This window comes from Podarcis liolepis (assembly GCF_965112155.1).
Source record: "Podarcis liolepis genome assembly, chromosome: 6".
Classification (NCBI taxonomy): Eukaryota; Metazoa; Chordata; class Lepidosauria; order Squamata; family Lacertidae; genus Podarcis; species Podarcis liolepis.
Window position 1 is genome coordinate 4,821,171 of NC_139559.1, and position 19,998 is coordinate 4,841,168.

Here is a 19,998-nt window from a genome sequence, read left to right on the forward strand (position 1 = left end):
TTCCTTAGCAGAGTTGCACCTTTTTGCCAATGTTCCATCATCAGGCCTTTCCCCTCTGGACTGCTTGATTTGTGAACATTCCTTTACATCAGAGCAGCCGAGCCAATGGGAAGAGGGAGTGGGAGGAAGCCTCCAGCGATGCTCTGGGTCATTTGAAAGTTCAGATGCGCAGGAGAATAGCGCACGAGGCCAATTTGGCGCAACTTACAGCAAAGAGTGGACGTGTTCCATTGTGAGCGATGCTTTTGAAAAACTTAAAATTCTACGTTGCTTTCTAAATATTAAAGCAATATTTTGTTGGAAGCTGCCCAGAGTGGCTGGGGAAGCCCAGCCAGATGGGCAGGGTACAAATTTATTATTATTATTATTGTTATTATTATTATTATTATTATTATTATTATTATTATTATTAGTGTAGCAACTTTTCAAACTCAGTGCTTTTACACGATGTCTTCCCATCCCCACCTGCAATAAACTCAGGTCAGATCCACAACGTACATTTGAAGCACATACAATGCATCTGGCTTTCCCCCAAAGGATCCTGGGAAGTATAGTTCCCCTGCACAGTGCAACAATTCACTTAATATTTTTTTATAATATTTTATTAGGTTTTATCAATAGAAAAGTTTAGAAAAATACAAAAGCAAAAAAGGTACAAAATACAAAAATACAAAATACAAAAAATACAGACATTAAACACAAAAAAGAGAAAAAGAAAAAACACATATAAAAGAAAAACAAAATTTCCCTCTTTCTTAATTTCTCATCTTTAGTTAACTTATTTTCCTGACTTCCTCACGTCTCCCATTTTTGTATCCCTTTTAAAAAATTGGTTCAGCAAATTCATGTCCTATTAGTTTATCTATTATTAATCCCCTCTTACATTTTACCTTGTTGCTAGAACCCCTTCAATTCATTTCAATGTCATCGGCATTCAAAAATTTTACAGTGTTTCTGCAAATAAATTTTGAATTTCCTCCAATCTTCTTCCACCGACTCTTCTCCCTGGTCTCGGATTCTGCCAGTCATTTCCGCCATCTCCATATAGTCTATTAGTTGCATCTGCCATTCTTCCAAGGTGGGTAGGTCTTGTGTCTTCCAATGCTTTGCGATGAGAATTCTTGCTGCTTGTTATTAAGCAACAATTCACTTAATAAGCTACGGTTCACAGAACTCCTTGGGGTGTTTGTTAAATTCATGGTGTGGATCTGCCCAAAATATTACTGGAAGGATGAGGCTCTTCCAGGTGCTGTTGAACTACAACTCCCATCATCCCTAACCATTGGTCATGCTGGCTGCATCTGGAGAGTCACAGTTTCCCCACTCTGGTCTTTAGCTTGGATTGATGAAGAAAGAACAAGGCAGGAATTAGTAAATATAATCGCAGTTTTCCCCAAGCAAATTATAGGAATTTTATTCACATTTCAAATAGGGAAATTTGCTTGAGACTGGGAGCTCACTGTCGCTGTATCCATGCCCCAAAATGCTTTTTTAATTTGGAGAGGCCAACTCTTTAGCATTTTACTTTCTCTTGCTAGTTCCTCCAAAGAAAGAAGACCGGCTGTTCCAGGACTGCGCAGAAATCCGCCAATCTGGAGTTAATCTCAGTGGGGTTTACACCCTCCATATCAACAATCTGACTGAACCCAAGAAGGTCAGTGAAACCCCAAGAGCCTATGAACTGAGGCAGGGAGAAGGATCATTGCTCAATTTGTACAGCTAAAAAAAGCACCTTGGTTCTCCTACCGTCGGTGCTTCTAAAGGAATCTGACCCTGTTAAGTTGTGGATGAACATATCAGACAACACATCGATTCTTCAAACAGCTCTTGTTTATTCACAGGCCAGAACTGAACTGAAGGGTTCAGCCACCCTTCTTATATAGAGCTCCACTACAACGCAACAGTAACCACTTTCTGTAACTATCCAATCACTGAACGTCATTTTCAATCCCTTATTTGCATATGTAGACCTGAGTGAAAACTATGCACAGTATCCCCCTGCTGGCCCAGGGTGAGAACTTCAGTACATAACAGACCCTCTCTAAGGCTGTCTGGAAAACGTCCTGGTCTAGAAACGGGTTCTGCAAAGGCCCAATGTTTCCCAAACTTGGGTTTCCAGCCGTTGTTGGACTACAAATCCCATCATCCTTGACCACTGGTCCAGCTAGCTAAGGATGATGGGAGTTGTAGTCCTAAAGCAGCTGGAGACCCAAGTTTGAGAAACATTGGCAGCTAAGCAAAAGAGGGGCAGGGAGATTTTATTCAAATGGATTGCCTTTCTGCGCTTGGTTCTGGTGGCTAGATTTTGCTTTGGGCTGGGGAACATTCATGGGTTCAAGGGGAAATTGGCAGGACCTAGAAGGAGCTCTGGAACACAGGAAATTTCCTTACAACTTCTATATAGACCATTGGCCTATATAGTTCAGTATTGTCTACACTGACGGGCAACACCTCTCTGGCATTTATTTTATTATTTCATTTCATAAAATGTATACGCCACTTCAATATCACATGCTTTTTCTTGTTAAATAATGATTACTTGCCATCACGACACTGGAGTTAAACACAGAATCTAAACACTGCTTTTTTTGGTGGAAGTCTCTGTTGACTAAAGGTAAAGGTAAAGGGACCCCTGAACATTAGGTCCAGTCGTGACTGACTCTGGGGTTTCGGCACTCATCTCGCTTTATTGGCCAAGGGAGCCAGCGTACAGCTTCTGGGTCATGTGGCCAGCATAACTAAGCCACTTCCGGCGAACCAGAGCAGCACATGGAAACGCCGTTTACCTTCCCGCCAGAGTGGTACCTATTTATCTACTTGCACTTTGACGTGCTTTCGAATGGCTAGGTTGGCAGGAGCAGGGACCGAGCATCAGGAGTGCACCCCGTCGCAGGTATTCGAACCGCCGACCTTCTGATTGGCAGGTCTTAGGCTCTGTGGTTTAACCCACAGCGCCACCCGCACTACGCACATGCAAATTGTTTATTCCAAGCCAGGTTCAGTGCTTGCACATTTCCGCATCAGTTTCCAGCGTTGTTTATTTTATTTTTTATTTTTTAAAAGTCCTTATGGCATCTGCAAAGATCAGATTCTTCCAATATCCATAGGCTCAGCTGTGTTTCTGCCTCTTGTTCCTTCCATCTGAGCATCCTCTGCTTTCTTCCTTTACAGACCTATTGTGATATGGAGACGGACGGAGGCGGCTGGACAGTGATCCAGTACAGAGTCAATGGCAGCGTCAGCTTCCAAAAGAACTGGAAAGAGTACAAACAGGTCTGATTCTCCCTTGGACTTGTCATCCTCAATCCGTCAGATCTTTTCGGTCAAAAGTAGAAAGAGCGGAGACCACATAGCAATCACCACGGGGCCAGTAGCAGCCCACGGCTTTGCTGACCCCTATTTTGCTGACCCACTGGCTTCCTGAGGCCATGCGCCAGTGTGCATAATTTTATGCAGAGGAAACTTGCTCGCCACAGTTTGATCAGTTGCACAATCTTCTCTCCCAAATCAAGCAGGGGGAAACCGTATACCGGGGCTCTGCACAGCAGTGATTGGCCAGGCAAGGTGAAGTTACCAACCCACTTTGCTCTCCCTCCCCAATCACTGTTTCAGCATCCAAAAAATTATTCAGTAGTGATGGACTCAAGGAAGGGGGCAAATGGGCATTCTTCTGGATAAATTACTTTAAACGTAAAAAAACGAGACAGCTGATCTGAAGCCGGGCAGTACATAACACAGCAGGAGCTGCTTCTTCTCCATGTTACACAAAGTAACAAGAGGGAATCGGAAGGTTGGAGTCAACTAAATTACTCTCAGAGTAGACCCAGTGAAATTAATGGACTTTGACTATTCATGTCTATTAATGAGTCTACTCTGAACTAACATTGGATACAACCAATAGTGTTGGAAATGACCACAGAGTTAATCTCACCTTTCCTACCATGGAAACCCCCACCACCCCCCGAAAAATATGTGCCATCTGATTTTTACAAGACATTGCGGTGTGGAGAGCTCCTGTTCAGGGTTCCAGCCAGCCAACTGTGGTCCTCTTGCCAAATACTCCATTCCGTTCTGTTCCTCTTCCCAGTTTTCTGTCCCTTTCTCCAGAAGACTCAGCATGCTGTTGCTCTTCATCTGTCTGTTTTTTGGGGGGAAGGTTGCCTAAATATTTTTTCCCTAAATGATGATTGTACATCTGCAGACCTTGGAGTTCTCTGGACCATGCTGATCCCATTTCTTCTCTCTCTCCCCCACCCGTGGTCCCATTTCGACCGCAATCCTTTCAGTCCTCACCGGCTGAATTCAATATTCATGGGAGGAACAGCCTCTCAGCTGATATATGCCGAGAACTTAATTGAGCAACCCACTTAGCGCTTTGTCTTTTGCCTCTCCCAGGGCTTTGGGGATCCAGCAGGAGAATACTGGCTGGGGAACGAGGCAGTCCACCTCTTGACCAACCAGGGAGCCTATTCTTTGAGGGTCGAACTCCTGGACTGGGAAGGAAATCGCGCCTACGCCCACTACGAAAAGGTCCAGCTGGGAAGCGAGCGTCAGCGATACAGGTAACATGTGGTCTTTGCCAGCTGTATGCAAACAGCATGGTAGGTGTTTATCGGCAGGGTTCAAATCCCCACTCAGCCGTCGCCATCTCTTAGCCTAACCTACCTCACAGGGTTGCTGTGCGGATGAAATGGGGGGGGGGGAGAGAACCATGGACACCACAGTTCAGACCCTCCGAGTGTCCCTGTTTTCCAGGGACAGTCCCGGATTTACAAAAGCCATTCCGGTTTTCTGATCTTACCCCGGAATGTCCCGCTTTTCCTTAGGACATTCCTATTTTCATTGGAGAAATGTTGGAGAGTTTGGTAAAGGTAAAGGGACCCCTGACCATTAGGTCGATTCGTGGCCGACTCTGGGGTTGCTGCGCTCATCTCGCTTTACTGGCCGAGGCAGCCGGCTTACAGCTTCCAGGTCATGTGGCCAGCGTGACTAAGCCGCTTCTGGTGAACCAGAGCAGCGCACGAAAACGCCATTTACCTTCCCGCCGGAGCGGTACCTATTTATAATAATAATAATAATAAATTTTATTTATATCCCGCCCTCCCCAGCTGAAGCCGGGCTCAGGGCGGCTAACAACAATAAAACAGTACAAAAGTACAACACAACACTCTAAAATCACTCATTATAAAATTGCCGTATTTTTTGCACCATAACACTCACTTTTTTCCTCCTAGAAAGTAAGGGGAAATATCTGTGCGTGTTATGGAGGGAATGCCTACGGGTGGCATGCCTACGGATTTTCCTCCTCTAAAAACTACATGCGTGTTATGGTCGGGTGCGTGTTATAGAGCGAAAAAGGTAATTCAAATCAAGCCACTGGCAACCATTGGGCCAGAGCTCCGCGAAGATTGCCGAGGGAGGGAGTCAGGCTGTGCCCTGGCCAAAGGCCTGGTGGAACAGCTCTGTCTTGCAGGCCCTGCAGAAAGATGTCAAGTCCCGCAGGGCCCTAGTCTCTTGTGACAGAGCGTTCCACCAGATAGGAGCCACAGCCGAAAAAGCCCTGGCTCTAGTTGAGGCCAGCCTAACCTCTCTGTGGCATGGGACCTTCAAGATGTTTTTATTTGAAGACCATAAGTTTCTTTGTGGGACATACCAGGATGACACCAAACTGGGAGGGGTGGCTAACACCCCAGAGGACAGGATCACACTTCAAAACGACCTTGACAGATTACAGAACTGGGCCAAAACAAACAAGATGAACTTTAACAGGGAGAAATGTAAAGTATTGCACTTGGGCAAAAAAATGAGAGGCACAAATACAAGATGGGGGACACCTGGCTTGAGAGCAGTACATGTGAAAAGGATCTAGGAGTCTTGGTTGACCACAAACTTGACATGAGCCAACAGTGTGACGCGGCAGCTAAAAAAGCCAATGCAATTCTGGGCTGCATCAATAGGAGTATAGCATCTAGATCAAGGGAAGTAATAGTGCCACTGTATTCTGCTCTGGTCAGACCTCACCTGGAGTACTGTGTCCAGTTCTGGGCACCACAGTTCAAGAAGGACACTGACAAACTTGAACGTGTCCAGAGGAGGGCAACCAAAATGGTCAAAGGCCTGGAAACAATGCCTTATGAGGAATGGCTAAGGGAGCTGGGCATGTTTAGCTTGGAGAAGAGGAGGTTAAGGGGTGATATGATAGCCATGTTCAAATATATAAAAGGATGTCATATAGAGGAGGGAGAAAGGTTGTTTTCTGCTGCTCCAGAGAAGCGGACACGGAGCAATGGATCCAAACTACAAGAAAGAAGATTCCACCTAAACATTAGGAAGAACTTCCTGACAGTAAGAGCTGTTTGACAGTGGAATTTGCTGCCAAGGAGTGTGGTGGAGTCTCCTACTTTGGAGGTCTTTAAGCAGAGGCTTGACAACCATATGTCAGGAGTGCTCTGATGGTGTTTCCTGCTTGGCAGGGGGTTGGACTCGATGGCCCTTGTGGTCTATTCCAACTCTATGATTCTATGAGAGGCGGTCCCGTAGGTATGAGGGTACTAGGCCATATAGGGCTTTAAAGGTTAAAACCAGCACCTTAAACCTGATCCTATACTCCACCGGGAGCCAGTGCAGCTGGTATATCACCGGGTGAATGTGATCTCGCAGCGAAGACCCCGTAAGGAGTCTCGCCATGGCATTCTGCACTCGCTGGAGTTTCTGGGTCAGTCTCAAGGGCAGCCCCACGTAGAGTGAGTTACAATAATCAAGTCTGGAGGTGACCGTCGCGTGGATCACAGTGGTAGGTCAGGGCGAGAGAGGTAAGGAGCCAACTGCTTAGCTTGGCGGAGATGAAAAATTGCCGCCTTTGTTATAGCTGCAATCTGCACCTCCATGGAAAGGGAGGTGTCGAATATTACACCCAAACTCTTAACGGACAGTGCTGGCACTAAATGCGCCCACGCAAGAGATGGGAGTTGCCCCCCCCCAATCCCATATTTATCTACTTGCACTTTGATGTGCTTTCGAACTGCTAGGTGGGCAGGAGCAGGGACCGAGCAACGGGAGCTCACCCCGTCGCGGAGATTCAAACTGCTGACCATTTGATTGGCAAGTCCTAGGCTCTGTAGTTTAACCCACAGCGCCACCCGCATCCCTGGAGAGTTTGGTAGGACATCCCTATTTTAATCAGAGATATGTTGGGGGGTATGGAGTTATCCAACCCCCGAACCATTTGAAGGCAGCCCTGTACAGTGGTACCTCTGGCTGCGAACGGGATCCATTCCGGAGGACCATTCGCAACATGAAAAGAACGCAACCTGAAGCGGCGCATCTGCGCATGCACGGGTTGCGATTCACCACTTTTGCGCGTGATGTCATTTTGCGCTTCTCTGCATGTGTGAGCGGCAAAACCCAGAAGTAACCCGGAAGCATTACTGTATTTTAATATTGTGTTGGAAGCCGCCCAGAGTGGCTGGGGAAACTCAGCCAGATGGGTGGGGTATAAATAATAAATTATTATTATTATTATTATTATTATTATTATTATTATTATTATTATTTGCGTTGGGAGCCGCTGTAGAAACTGTGAGAATGATCAGGAACATACCAGAGAGTGAATCCTATTCAACTTAGTGGGACTTAGTTCTGAGTGTTTAAGACTGACCATTTTTTACCCCATTACGTAGGAGTAAACTCCATTGAATACAGTGGAACTTCCTTCTGAGTAAACAGTGTAAGGCTCCATTTACAATAAAGGAATAAGCACTCCCTGTGTTTGCTAAGAAGTGGTTGGCTGCAGAAGCACGGCAGTGAAAGTGGATTGGTGACATTGTCTTTCAAAATGATAGGATGGGCTTTTTATGCCAGCTTCACCATCTCCTTCGTTTAGTGCAGGACTTTTATTTCCAGGATAAACAGGAGTCTGTTTTTCCGTTTTGGGATCAAATCAGAAACGGGGACTGAAATATACTCGGAGTCGAGAGTGGATTTCATGCTCTTTATTCAGCTCATAGCGGTGAGGAGGAATGGATGTTCCCCCAGAATGTCTGCTTTACCGTATTTTTCGCTCTATAACACGCACCCGACCATAACACGCACATAGTTTTTAGAGGAGGAAAATCCGTAGGCATGCCACCCGTAGGCATTCCCTCCATAACACGCACAGACATTTCCCCTTACTTTTTAGGAGGAAAAAAGTGAGTGTTATGGTGCAAAAAATACGGTATATACCGTAGATTATTTACACAATGGGCCCCACGTGATTGGCTAATTCTGGGATTCACCTGTAGGCCAATCAGGTTGCTGATTCACTTCCACCTGGAGCTGGATTGGGTGGCTTCTGTGGACTAATCAGATTGCTGCATTCTGGACCCTATTGTTCTAGGACCAATCAGACTGCTGCATTATGGATCCTATTCAACTCAGTACATAACAGGGACAGCTTCTGTGATTCCTGGACTGTCCCTGGAAAATCAGGACGCTTGGAGGGTATGAGATCACCTTCATTTTAGAGCTAATCCCTGTCTGGAATCTGATAGAGAACTGGTCTCACCTCCTAAACCACTGAGCTCCATGCAGATTCCACCCGGGGTTTTTCCGTACGTGCTTCAAGCACCAAATCAGCCAAAGCCACCCAAATGAAAATGTTTGTTCTGGCCAGCTTAGAAGGAGATTTGAACCTACTCTGATAAAGGCAAAGGGGCTTGGACAAGTTGTTCCGAAAGTGCTTTGCCCTGGAGGTCAGCCACCTAGCAAATCATCAGCCCGGGTGCAGGGACCGTCTCCTGTGGGTTTAATGGGGAATCTGAACCCATCTCAGGTGGCCTCTTGTGAGAGAACTTTGCCACCTAGCAAATCTCCAGCTCTGTTTGTGTCTTCACCTCCACTTTCCTTGGGAGCTGCCCATCCAGGAGCTGAGTGTGCCAAGCCTCCTTTAACTTGCTGGTATTTATGGATGTGACTAAGGGTTTCTGGCGAGCAACTGTTTCTCTCAGAGAACATGGTGCTCTTTCAAGGTGTCCTCCTTGCCCTCTGCTCACCAGGCAAGGGCACTTCTCATTTCATCTGCTTTTGATCTGCTGAGGTATTTGTGGATTTCCAAAAACATCAACATCATCATCATCACCATCATCATCTCTCTCTCTCATTTTTATTTATTTTCCATTTAATAACATACATTCACATCATTCACTTTACCTCCCTGGCTCTTTAGAGCCTATTGACTTCCTTCCCTCCCGCCTCATGGCTTTCAAAATTAACCTTTATATCATTGCATTTTGTACATTTTCCAATTCCAATTACACTCATTACAAAATAGCTCAAAATTTAAATAAATATAGAAAGGGAGAAGACTTCTCATTACAAGTTAATTGCTAATTGCTTACAATAATCTTTCAGATATTGCATAAATTTACTCGTCCTTTTGGAATACTGTACTTAATTGTGCTGGTTTTGGATTTTTCCTGTCAGCTTCGCCAGTTTTCTGCAAAGTCCATCATCTTCATCTGCCCCTCTTCTTTTGTTGGTACTTCTTCTTGTTTCCATTTTGGGGCTAAAAAAATTCTTGCCTCAGTTGTTGCATACATAAACAGCCTTTTATCTTCCCTTGGTATCTCTTCGCCCACTACACCCAATAAAAAAGGCTTCTGGTTTTTTAACTAAAGTATTTTTAAATATTTTCTTTAACTTGTTATATACTATTTCCCAGAAAGCCTTTACCTCTTTATGAGTCCACCACATGTAGAAGAAAATCCCTTCCCTTTCTTTACATTTCCAACACTCATTGGTTCTTGTCTGGTACATTTTAGCAAGTTTAAATGGTAAAGGGACATCTGACCATTAGGTCCAGTCATGACCGACTCTGGGGTTGTTGTTGTTGTTGTTGTTGTTGTTGTTGTTGTTGTTGTTGTTAATATCCCACCCATCTGACTGGGTTTCTCCAGCCACTCTGGGCAGCTCCCAACAGACTTAAAAGCACAATAAAATATCAAACATTAAAAACTTCCCTAAACAGGGCTGCCTTCAGATGTCTTCTAAAAATCAGATAGTTGTTTATTTCCTTGACATCTGATGGGAGGGTGTTCCACAGAGCGGGCGCCACCACCGAGAAGGCCTTCTGCCTGGTTCCCTGTAACCAAACTTCTCACAGTGAGGGAACAGCCAGAAGGCCCTCGGTGCTGGACCTCAGTGTCTGGGCAGAACGATGGGGATGGAGACGCTCTTTCAGGTATACTGAGTCGAGGCCAGTTAGGGCTTTAAAGGTCAGCACCAACACTTTGAATTGTGCTTGGAAACGTACTGGGAGCCAATGTAGGTCTTTCAAGACCGGTGTTTTATGGTCTCGGCAGCCACTCCCAGTCCCCAGTCTAGCTGCCGCATTCTGGATTAATTGCAGTTTCCAGGTCACCTTCAAAAAATATCTATCACTAGTCCTCCACACAAGGAAATGCCGTCCTGGAGCCCCAGCCTTTGCCTTCCTGCTCTCTGCTGCAACTTGTAGGGGATTTCGTTCTTTCTCATCATGAGGTCTTCTGTTCCACAGGCTTTTCTTGAGAGGCTACAAAGGCAGTGCTGGGCAGCAGAGTGGCTTGCCTCTCCAAGGCACAGGCTTCAGCACGCGAGACGCTGACAATGACAACTGCCGGAACTGCAAGTGCGCGCAGATGCTTTCTGGTGGTAAGTCGGCCTTTGTGCTCCCTGACTGGGAAGGAAGGGAGGAGAGAAGAAGGGGTCAAGTGAGAATCCAAGAGCTTTGAATCTTGAGTTTCTCTTTTTCCAGGCTCCACATTTCCAAATCAGTTTGCATACACACATATATAAGGCATCAGCATTTCAGTGCAAAATTCTATAAACATTTGCATGTAATTTCCCCTGCTATACATATTTTTGCAGAGCACCTTCACCTAATAGAATGCCTTTTCATGTTTTTTTCACTAATGTATACAATTTTATGCACACTTTCCTCCATTTTTGTACACATTGCTTGGCCAGAGAGCTATGTTGTAAAACTAGGGAAAGCGCAGATTTTTTTAAGGATGGCTGCGTTTCCATTGTCATATTGCTTCAAAAAGTGTAAATTTCTCTTCAAACCAAGACTCCACTAAAAGCCTTAGAGCTTTGCCATTTCAAAGCAGTTTGAGTTTTTAAGCACTCTGTACAGGTTTGTCTTCTGCTTAAGCATTTGGACAGCAGTGGTTCACAAACTTTTTGGGGGCCGCTGCTCCCTTGGTTCTATAAACTCATCCCCAGTGCACCCCCACACTATAAAACGTGGTTTGCATGAATAGTGATTTGCATGAGCCACTGAGGAAGGCAATAACACAATAAAATTCAAAACAGTAGCCTACGGGACCACCTCTCCTGGTATGTCCACAGAGGACCTTGCGGTCTTCAAATAAAAACATCTTGGAGGTCATGGGCCACAGGCAGGTTAGGCTGGCCTCAACCAGAGCCAGGGCTTTTTCGGTCGTGGCCTCAATCTGGTGGAACGCTCTGTCCCAAGAGACTAGGGCCCTGCGGGACTTGACATCTTTCCGCAGAGCCTGCAAGACGGAGCTGTTCCACCAGGCCTTTGGCCAAGGCACAGCCTTACCCCCCCTCCTTCTGTAATCCTCATAGAACTCTAGCCCAATGGTTGCCATTAATTTGACTCTGAATTGATCTTAGAATGAATTGATTTTAGAATATATTTCAATCAATCGATGGTGATTTTACTTTTACTGTTGTTAGCCGCTCTGAGCCCAGCTTTGGCTGGGGAGGGTGGAATATAAATAAAATTTTATTATTAATTAACTAATTAATTAAATGCACATTTATTCAGAATCCAATTAAAACTATTTAGTTCAACAATTCCAACAAAATTGATGGGTTTGATCCAGCGATACCAGCTTTTCAAAGGTGAATAGTCATTTCCACTTCCAGCGACACCCCCATGCCTCTTAGTGCCCCCCTAGCAGGGGTGCCAACTTGAAAAAAATATTGGTGCCAGGTAAGCCCCGCCCTGCATAAATAATCACAAGATGTGGCACCACACACATGGCAATGCCCATCAACTTTTTGGGGGTGTCCCACTCAAATATTTTATGGAGGGGCAAAGGGACCTCAGCCCCTAGGAATTGAATCCCACCACAGCCAGGGGGTGGTAGCTCCTACTTTGGGACCCACTGATCTGCGGTTTGCTTCTCCCGATTCACGTTCAGGTTGGTGGTTTGATGCCTGTGGACTCTCAAATCTGAACGGCATCTACTACCCGGCGAAGCACAATATCCGTAAACTGAACGGGATCCGATGGCACTACTTCCAGGGACCGGGCTACTCGCTAAAGGGGACGAGGATGATGATCCGGCCTTCGGGCAGCCCTGAAGGAGCATAGCGGAGAGACGCCAAGCAGGGCTGCAGTTTCTGTGAGCCATGGAGAGCAAACCTTGGCACAGGTAACAGGAACTGCCTTCCGGTTTGGACAGGTGGCAGGTGCAGAGAGACTCCCTGAGAAAGAGGCCTTTGCGGCTAGGAATTCATGGCTGTGGTCGGACGCAAAGTGCACCAGCTTTCTCTTTCTCCTCCCAGATGGCGCAGGAAGCTGTCTTTTCTGGGCTTTTGGACTTCCGAGAAAATGTTCGGCGAACTACTCTGTATGTTAAAGGCTGAATCTGCCCGTGAAAAGTGTGTCACGCTATCCGGCTCGTTTAGGGGCAAGGGGCAAGCTTGTTGGGTAAATGCAGAAAAATCTGGTCAGATTTATATTATGTTGCTGTTGTTTAGTCGTGTCCGACTCTTCGTGACCCCCTGGACCAGAGCATGCCAGGCCCTCCTGTCTTCCACTGCCTCCCGCAGTTTGGTCAAACTCATGCTGGTAGCTTCGAGAACACTGTCCAACCATCTCGTCCTCTGTCGTCCCCTTCTCCTTGTGCCCTCCATCTTTCCCAACATCAGGGAGTCTTCTCTTCTGATGAGGTGGCCAAAGTCTTGGAGCCTCAGCTTCAGGATCTGTCCTTCCAGGGAGCACTCAGGGCTGATTTCCTTCAGAATGGAGAGGTTTGTTCTTCTTGCAGTCCATGGGACTCTCAAGAGTCTCCTCCAGCACCAGAATTCAAAAGCATCCATTCTTCGGCCATCAGCCTTTATATTATTTATATTATGCTTCAGGCTTTATTTGGGTAAAGACAGACATAATCCTGCCTGTGTTGGACACTGGTTCTGCAGAGATTGGTGAGAGTTCAGAAACATCTGGATTGCCAAAGGTTTTCCCCATCCCTGATTTATATAGGACAGAGTCATGCTCTGAAGATGACGCTCTGAGTTCCCTTCTTTTGCTTCACATAAACATAAATAGGCTCAGAGACCCCACAATTTGGAGCCTCGGTGCCATGAATGGACTAAGCTGCCCTCTGCTGGCACAGTCTGGGTTGCAACATCCTTGCAAGAGACCGTGAAGCGTTTCTGCTGTGGTCGAGGGGTGTATGTGTCAAACTGGCCATTTTCAACCCCTTGCTTCAGCGATGGCTGGAGAAGCTGGTCTTTTCTCCACGTTGAACTGGTCAGCAGGGCTAGCCCAAGATGGGAAGATCAAAAGGACCCCACTCCTTATTCGGCAGCAGGGGGAATCAAGTCTCCAGCGAACCCTCCTGCAAAAGGCTCAGTAAAATCTCACCTCGCCTTGGCAGTTCTGTTTCAAAACATTTTGAGCCAAGGCATGAATGTGACGGGGGCAGCTTTAACTGTGCTCTACCTGCAGGATATCTGCCTGCCATTTACTTGTGGAGCAGCTTCTTTGGAGAAAAGGTGGCACAACACCCCAAACCCTCCAGCCTCGAAAGCTGAGATTTCCCCCTTCTGCCTGCCCTGTATTTATCCCTACAAGCCCTGCTTGAGGGCCAAAGCATGACATCTGCCTGGAAAATAATGTTGGTGAACATTCCGTGACGTGCAGCAACTCTGCTGATAGCGAAGTGGCCATTTTTCGCTTGCAATATACCGAATTGGCCCGAATATAAGCTGCACCCAAATACAGTATAAGCCGCACTTCTAAAATTGGAGGGGGGGAGGGGGGAAAATACCCGAATATAAGCCTCTCCATTCCTTGCTGCTCTTGGCTGCATACTAGACAGGGGGAGGGGAGGGACAGGGGACCATAGCTGTCAACTTTTTCCTTTTCTTGCGAGGAATCCTATTCAGAATAAGGGAATTTCCCTTTAAAAAAGGGGAACGTTTGCCCCATGTACCTGGCTGCATATATATGCCACACTTTAACTTTTCACGGTTGGAATTTGGGGGGAAAGTGAGGCATCTATTCAGGCCAATACAGTATAAAAGAAGAAGTATTTTTCTTTCTGTCGCACCTCCAACGTAGCAAAGCGCTTCACTTCCTACGGTGGCCTGGAGTCCAGGGATGGCAAATTGCCCAGGGCCCAAATCTCACCCACGGAGCACATGATTCCAAATGTTCATAGATGCACACAACCACATGAATGGAAGTCTGATCAGTCTATATACCACAAATGATCCCCATTTGCTCTGCATGAAATCCATTTGTGGGAGGTCGGCGGGTTGGTGTGGATATAATTTCTGGTTGACTTTAGAGTCCGAGGCCATCAAATTGTGACACTCTGGTGTCTCTGCCTTGTACCTGGTCCAAGAGACATCAGAGCAGACACCTGGGATCCTTTGGGAGGAAGGACACAATATAATAATAATAATAATAATAATAATAATAATAATAATAATAATATAGTATCCTTGCCATGGATATTAGTGAAAAATAGGTCGATTGGGATCACAGAATCCTCTCCTTAATGCACAATTTCACTTAGTTTTAAATGAGCTTTGTAAATAGTCATCTTTGTTTTGTGATTGGGTTGTTGTCTATGATCCAGTAGAAGAAAGGAGTTGTATTCACTCTCATATTAAGCTTTATGTAGCTGACCACCAGTCTCATCTTTGTCTTTTTCACCTCGTCCACTTCAAAGTGTTTCCTAAATGGTTTTTTTTTTGTTGTTGTTGTTGTTTTTGCTGCTGAAGTGATGTATTTGACAATTCTACAGTTTAAATGATACAGCAATTAACTTTGTATAATACAGTTGTGGTACAATAGTCAATGTTCGGCTTTTATTCTTCCACATTTGCCTCTGTAATGTTAATTTGTACTATGTATCTGAAAAATAAACCCCAAACAAAAAAACTTCAGCCAAACTCCCCTTCCTCCTCCAGCTTTATTGATAGTTTAAAATTACATTTCTATATTTTAGGACTTCAGTTGCTTTTACCATCTGACGGTATTTGAGATCTTTGTTCATTCGAATGTTTCTTTCTTTTATTCTTATCTCTGGGAAAGCAAAGAAAGACTTTGGAAAGTGGCTATCGAGGGAATGATGTTGGTCAAGTTAGTATTGTTAATGTTGCTGGTTAATATACCAAGATGAACGCGAAGAGGGAATATTTTTTAAAGCTTTGAAAGAGCTCCATGACGGGTAACCAGCAGGCAGCACAAACCTGGAATAAAAACCATTTTGTTTTGAGCTTAGTGGAAAGTCGTCGTTTAGGAAAGGTTGGCATTTAGATGATGAAGTTGGGATTCAGACAGTTCATTATTTAGGAGCGATAATCCAATACATTTTGAATTACAGTAGATTTTAAAAATGAGAGATCATTGCTGATATACATGAGTTCAAGCATATAAATATTAAAGTCTAGTCTTGGGGAGGGACAGACACTTTTGACACCTTAGCCTCTCAATTATCTTGACTTCTTCACCTCCTTCAGGACAAGAATGGAGAGATCATTTCGATAAGATTTTTGAAGAAAAGCCTAACTCCTTAAGAAGCTTTGGAAAGCTTTCAAAATGCATTTTCACTTACCGTATTTTTCGCTCTATAGGACGCACTTTTCCCCCCTGCAAAAATTAAGGGGAAATGTGTGTGCGTCCTATAGAGCGAATGCAGGCTCCTTGGCTTCAGCGATAGCAATGCGAAGCCCCCGAAGCGCAGAGGGAGCGCTCCCCCCGCGCTCCGGAGGCTACACGTTGCTTTCACTGAAGCCTGGAGAGCGAGAGGGGTCGGTGCGCACCGACCCCTCTCGCTCTCCAGGCTTCAGGGATAGCCGCCTGAAGCCTTTGGAGCGCAGTGACTATCCCTGAAGCCTTTGGAGCACAGCGGGACCTTGTGCTGCGCTCCAAAGGCTTTGGGTTCCTTTTGCTGAAGCCTGGAGAGCAAGACTCTCCTGGCTTCAGCAGAGAGGGAGAGCTGCGCTGCTCCCCTTCAGCGAAGCGGGAGGAGAAATGGAAGGGGCTCCATTTCTCCTGCTGCTTCGCTAAAGGGGCGCTGAGCAGAGAGGGGGAGAATTTTTTTTTCTTGTTCTCCCCCTCTAAAACAAGGTGCGTCCTATGGTCGGGTGCGTCCTATAGAGCGAAAAATACGGTATTGCAATTACCACTATTGCGTTCTTTGTTTCCCTCTCTGATGCTATATCTCATTATCCTGTAAATACAGTTTTGAAAATTTGAAATAAACTAAGTTTTTATAAAGAACTTTTTCTCAGGTATTTTGAGTTGCGTTCAACATCTGTACAACACCTGTCAGAATCCACAGGAAATACAGGAGGATGTTCTTAATGGGTAATAGCACACATTCACAAGCAACTCAAGGGTTTGGTACTGGAGTGTGAGAACTGATCTTTTTATCCTGGCTTTTGACCCCTGAGGTATTTACTTTTAGGCCCCACCTTATTTCTTGGATTTCAAGTTGTTTTGAATTGGGGGGTTTTCCCCCAAGGTGGCCCACGAAACAGATGTTTAATTGAGGTGCATTCTGTAACATGTTCTTGGTTTCTTTCTGTTTATTTTATTTTTCAAAAATTTACAGACATACAAATCACAAACACACAAATCGCACACAATTCCGATGCACACATATATTTGACTTCCACCACCCCCACCTTTTGTGGTTTCTTTTTAATTTCAATGTTTTATGCTGCATTTTCACATTAAACAATTTTTAAGTTACTTTTCAGTTTCTGGAAAAATTCCTTCCAGCAGCACCTTAGAGACCAACTAAGTTTGTTATTGGTATGAGCTTTCGTGTGCATGCACACTTCTTCAGATACCAAGTGTGCATGCACATGAAAACTCATACCAATAACAAACGTAGTTGGTCTCTACAGTGCTGCTGGAAGGAATTTTTTTATTTTGTTCCGACTACGGCAGACCAACACGGCTACCTACCCATATCTTGATAATATGTTTAACTGCTTGTTTTACCCTGTTTTACCATGCTAATGAACTTATTTGCATACAATAATTTTTCAAATATTCCACAAATTTTGATAATGTTTTCTTCTTCTTGGTTTCTTATTACACCTGTTAATCTTGCCATTTCAGCATAATCCATTAATTTAATCAGCCCCTCATTCTTGGTTAGTACTGCATCTTCTTTCCATCTCTGGGCAAAAACCATTCTAGCTACAGTTGTAGCATACATAAACAATTATTATTATTATTATCGTTGTCTTTTGGTATTATCCCTAGAAGAAAAGCTTCTAGTTTTTTGGGTTTTTTTACTAAAAGTTATCTTGAACATTTTCTTCAATTCATTATAGATCATTCCCCAGAAAATTGTTTTCAATGCGTTTTAATTGCTGAAACCCACCTTAGGGCGAATGCTATTAATAGGGGACAGAAAGAGGAAGGAGCCATTTTTTCAACGAAATTCACATTTTCACCATGTGAGCTTGGCATCCAAGCAAAAGAGGAGACCCACAGCCTGTGGGTCAGACAACATCTTTGCTTGGGCTGAGTGACTGTGTAGGGAGATCCAGTAGATCAGGCATAGGCAAACTCGGCCCTCCAAATGTTTTTGGGACTACAACTCCCATCATCCCTGACCACTAGTCCTGTTAGCTAGGAATGAATCATAGAATCATAGAATAGAATCATAGACTCATAGAGTTGGAAGAGACCATAAGGGCCATCGAGTCCAACCCCCTGCCAAGCAGGAAACACCAGCAGAGCACTCCTGACATACGGTTGTCAAGCCTCTGCTTAAAGACCTCCAAAGGAGGAGACTCCACCACACTCCTTGGCAGCAAATTCCACTGTCAAACAGCTCTTACTGTCAGGAAGTTCTTCCTAATGTTTAGGTGGAATCTTCTTTCTTGTAGTTTGGATCCACTGCTCCGTGTCCGCTTCTCTGGAGCAGCAGAAAACAACCTTTCTCCCTCCTCTATGTGACATCCTTTTATATATTTGAACATGGCTATCATATCACCCCTTAACCTCCTCTTCTCCAGGCTAAACATGCCCAGCTCCCTTAGGATGGAGCTGATGGGAGTTGTAGTCCCAAAACATCTGGAGGCCCGAGTTCGCCTATGTCTGCAGTAGATCCTTACTCCTCCTAATGCCTATAGCTCTCGCACTGGTGTTTACTGAATCCAACATGCAGGATTCTGACACTCCCACCATGCTCATTTGCTCGCACTGAAATATATTTTCACAATGAACAGATCCAAGCAGGGCTGAATTTAGGTTTGATGAGGCCCTAAGCTACTGAAGGTACTGGGGCTCCTTATATGTCCAGCTGTCCTTTGTCAACAACAAATTGCCACTGTTTTTTGTGTTGAATATATGCTAGATGGTAATTGATGGACCTAATAGGTATCTGGGACGTGGGTGGCACTGTGGGTTAAACAACAGAGCCTAGGGCTTGCCAATCAGAAGGTCATCAGTTCGAATCCCCGCGATGGGGTGAGCTCCCGTTGCTCGGTCCCAGCTCCTGCCAACCTAGCAGTTCAAAAGCACATCAAAGTGCAAGTAGATAAATAGGTACCGCTCCGGCGGGAAGGTAAACGGCGTTTCCATGCGCTGCTCTGGTTCGCCAGGAGTGGCTTAGTCATGCTGGCCACATGACCCGGAAGCTATATGCCGGCTCCCTCGGCCAGTAAAGCAAGATGAGCGCCGCAACCCTCGAGTCAGCCATGACTGGACCTAATGGTCAGGGGTCCCTTTACCTTTACCTTTAATAGGTATCTAAAGCCATTTGCCCATGTTGCCATGCAACCAGTCCATGCAGAATGTAGGCACCCTATATATAGAAAGGAGCAAACCAGGGATATTATAGGGAGCAGGCTAGCAGGCGGGACCCATGACTTACATCCTAGGAGCCTACACAACACAAAACACGGTTGCTGTAGGTAGGTTTTATTTTATATGATTTTTATCTTATGTTTTGGAAATGTACATCCTGTTTTTTTCTTTAATTTTTTTGGGGGGTCCCCAAGAGAGCTGGCCCTAAGCTATAGCTTGTTTAGCTTATGCGTAAATCTAGCACTGGACTGGATCATCCAAGTTAAACTCAACTTGCGGGAAAGTCAACCCCAACTGGAGCGTGCAAATAAAGCTCCCACCACTAGAGGTCGCCGCAGGCCAGAAATATAATTTGGAGCTGAACTGAAATTCAAATCAGATGCAAGTGAGATGGTAGTGATTCCCAATCAGGCATTATAATTGAACTGTAGACACCACGAGAATCATCTAGCCCCAAACCTGAAATGCAGGAATCTTTTTGCCCAACGTGGGGCTTCAGCCCCAAACTCTGAAATTTCAACACTCCCAACTGAGTTATCCCAGCTGTAATATAGGAAACCCTTTAAAAAACAAGAACAAGAGGATTTTGGACAATCTTGCCACTCTTTCTTTTTTCCTTTATCCTCCTGCGATGTAACTCCTATTTGGGGACTTCCCTGGCTTTTTTCTGGCCCACATAGGACCAGTTTGGATGGTTAGCCATGGTGAAGACTTGACGTTTTTATCCCCCCAAAGGTTTTTGATTGAGTTTCCACTGAAATGAGGCTGCATTTTAATGTTTTAATGTTGTATTTTAATTTTGTTTCTTAAGCTGTATTTCAATCAATTGTTTTTATATTTGGTGTTAGTCGCCCTGAGCCCGGTCTTGGCTGGGGAGGGCAGGGTATAAATAAAAATTATTATTATTATTATTGAGATTTTAAAAATGGGTATTC

General features: G+C 44.9%; 1 protein-coding gene across 1 annotated transcript in view; it reads left to right on the top strand.

Annotated features, from left to right (window-relative positions):
* The window catches only part of ANGPT4 (angiopoietin 4), a 53,406-nt gene extending 36,879 nt beyond the window's left edge, over positions 1-16,527 (top strand). The window contains exons 5-9 of the mRNA XM_083507545.1: positions 1,539-1,654; positions 3,172-3,273; positions 4,396-4,562; positions 10,535-10,668; positions 12,192-16,527. Coding sequence (XP_083363671.1) covers positions 1,539-1,654; positions 3,172-3,273; positions 4,396-4,562; positions 10,535-10,668; positions 12,192-12,364 — 692 coding nt within the window. The 3' untranslated portion in view covers positions 12,365-16,527. The remainder of the gene's footprint in view (positions 1-1,538; positions 1,655-3,171; positions 3,274-4,395; positions 4,563-10,534; positions 10,669-12,191) is intronic.
* The last annotated feature ends 3,471 nt before the right edge of the window (positions 16,528-19,998 follow it).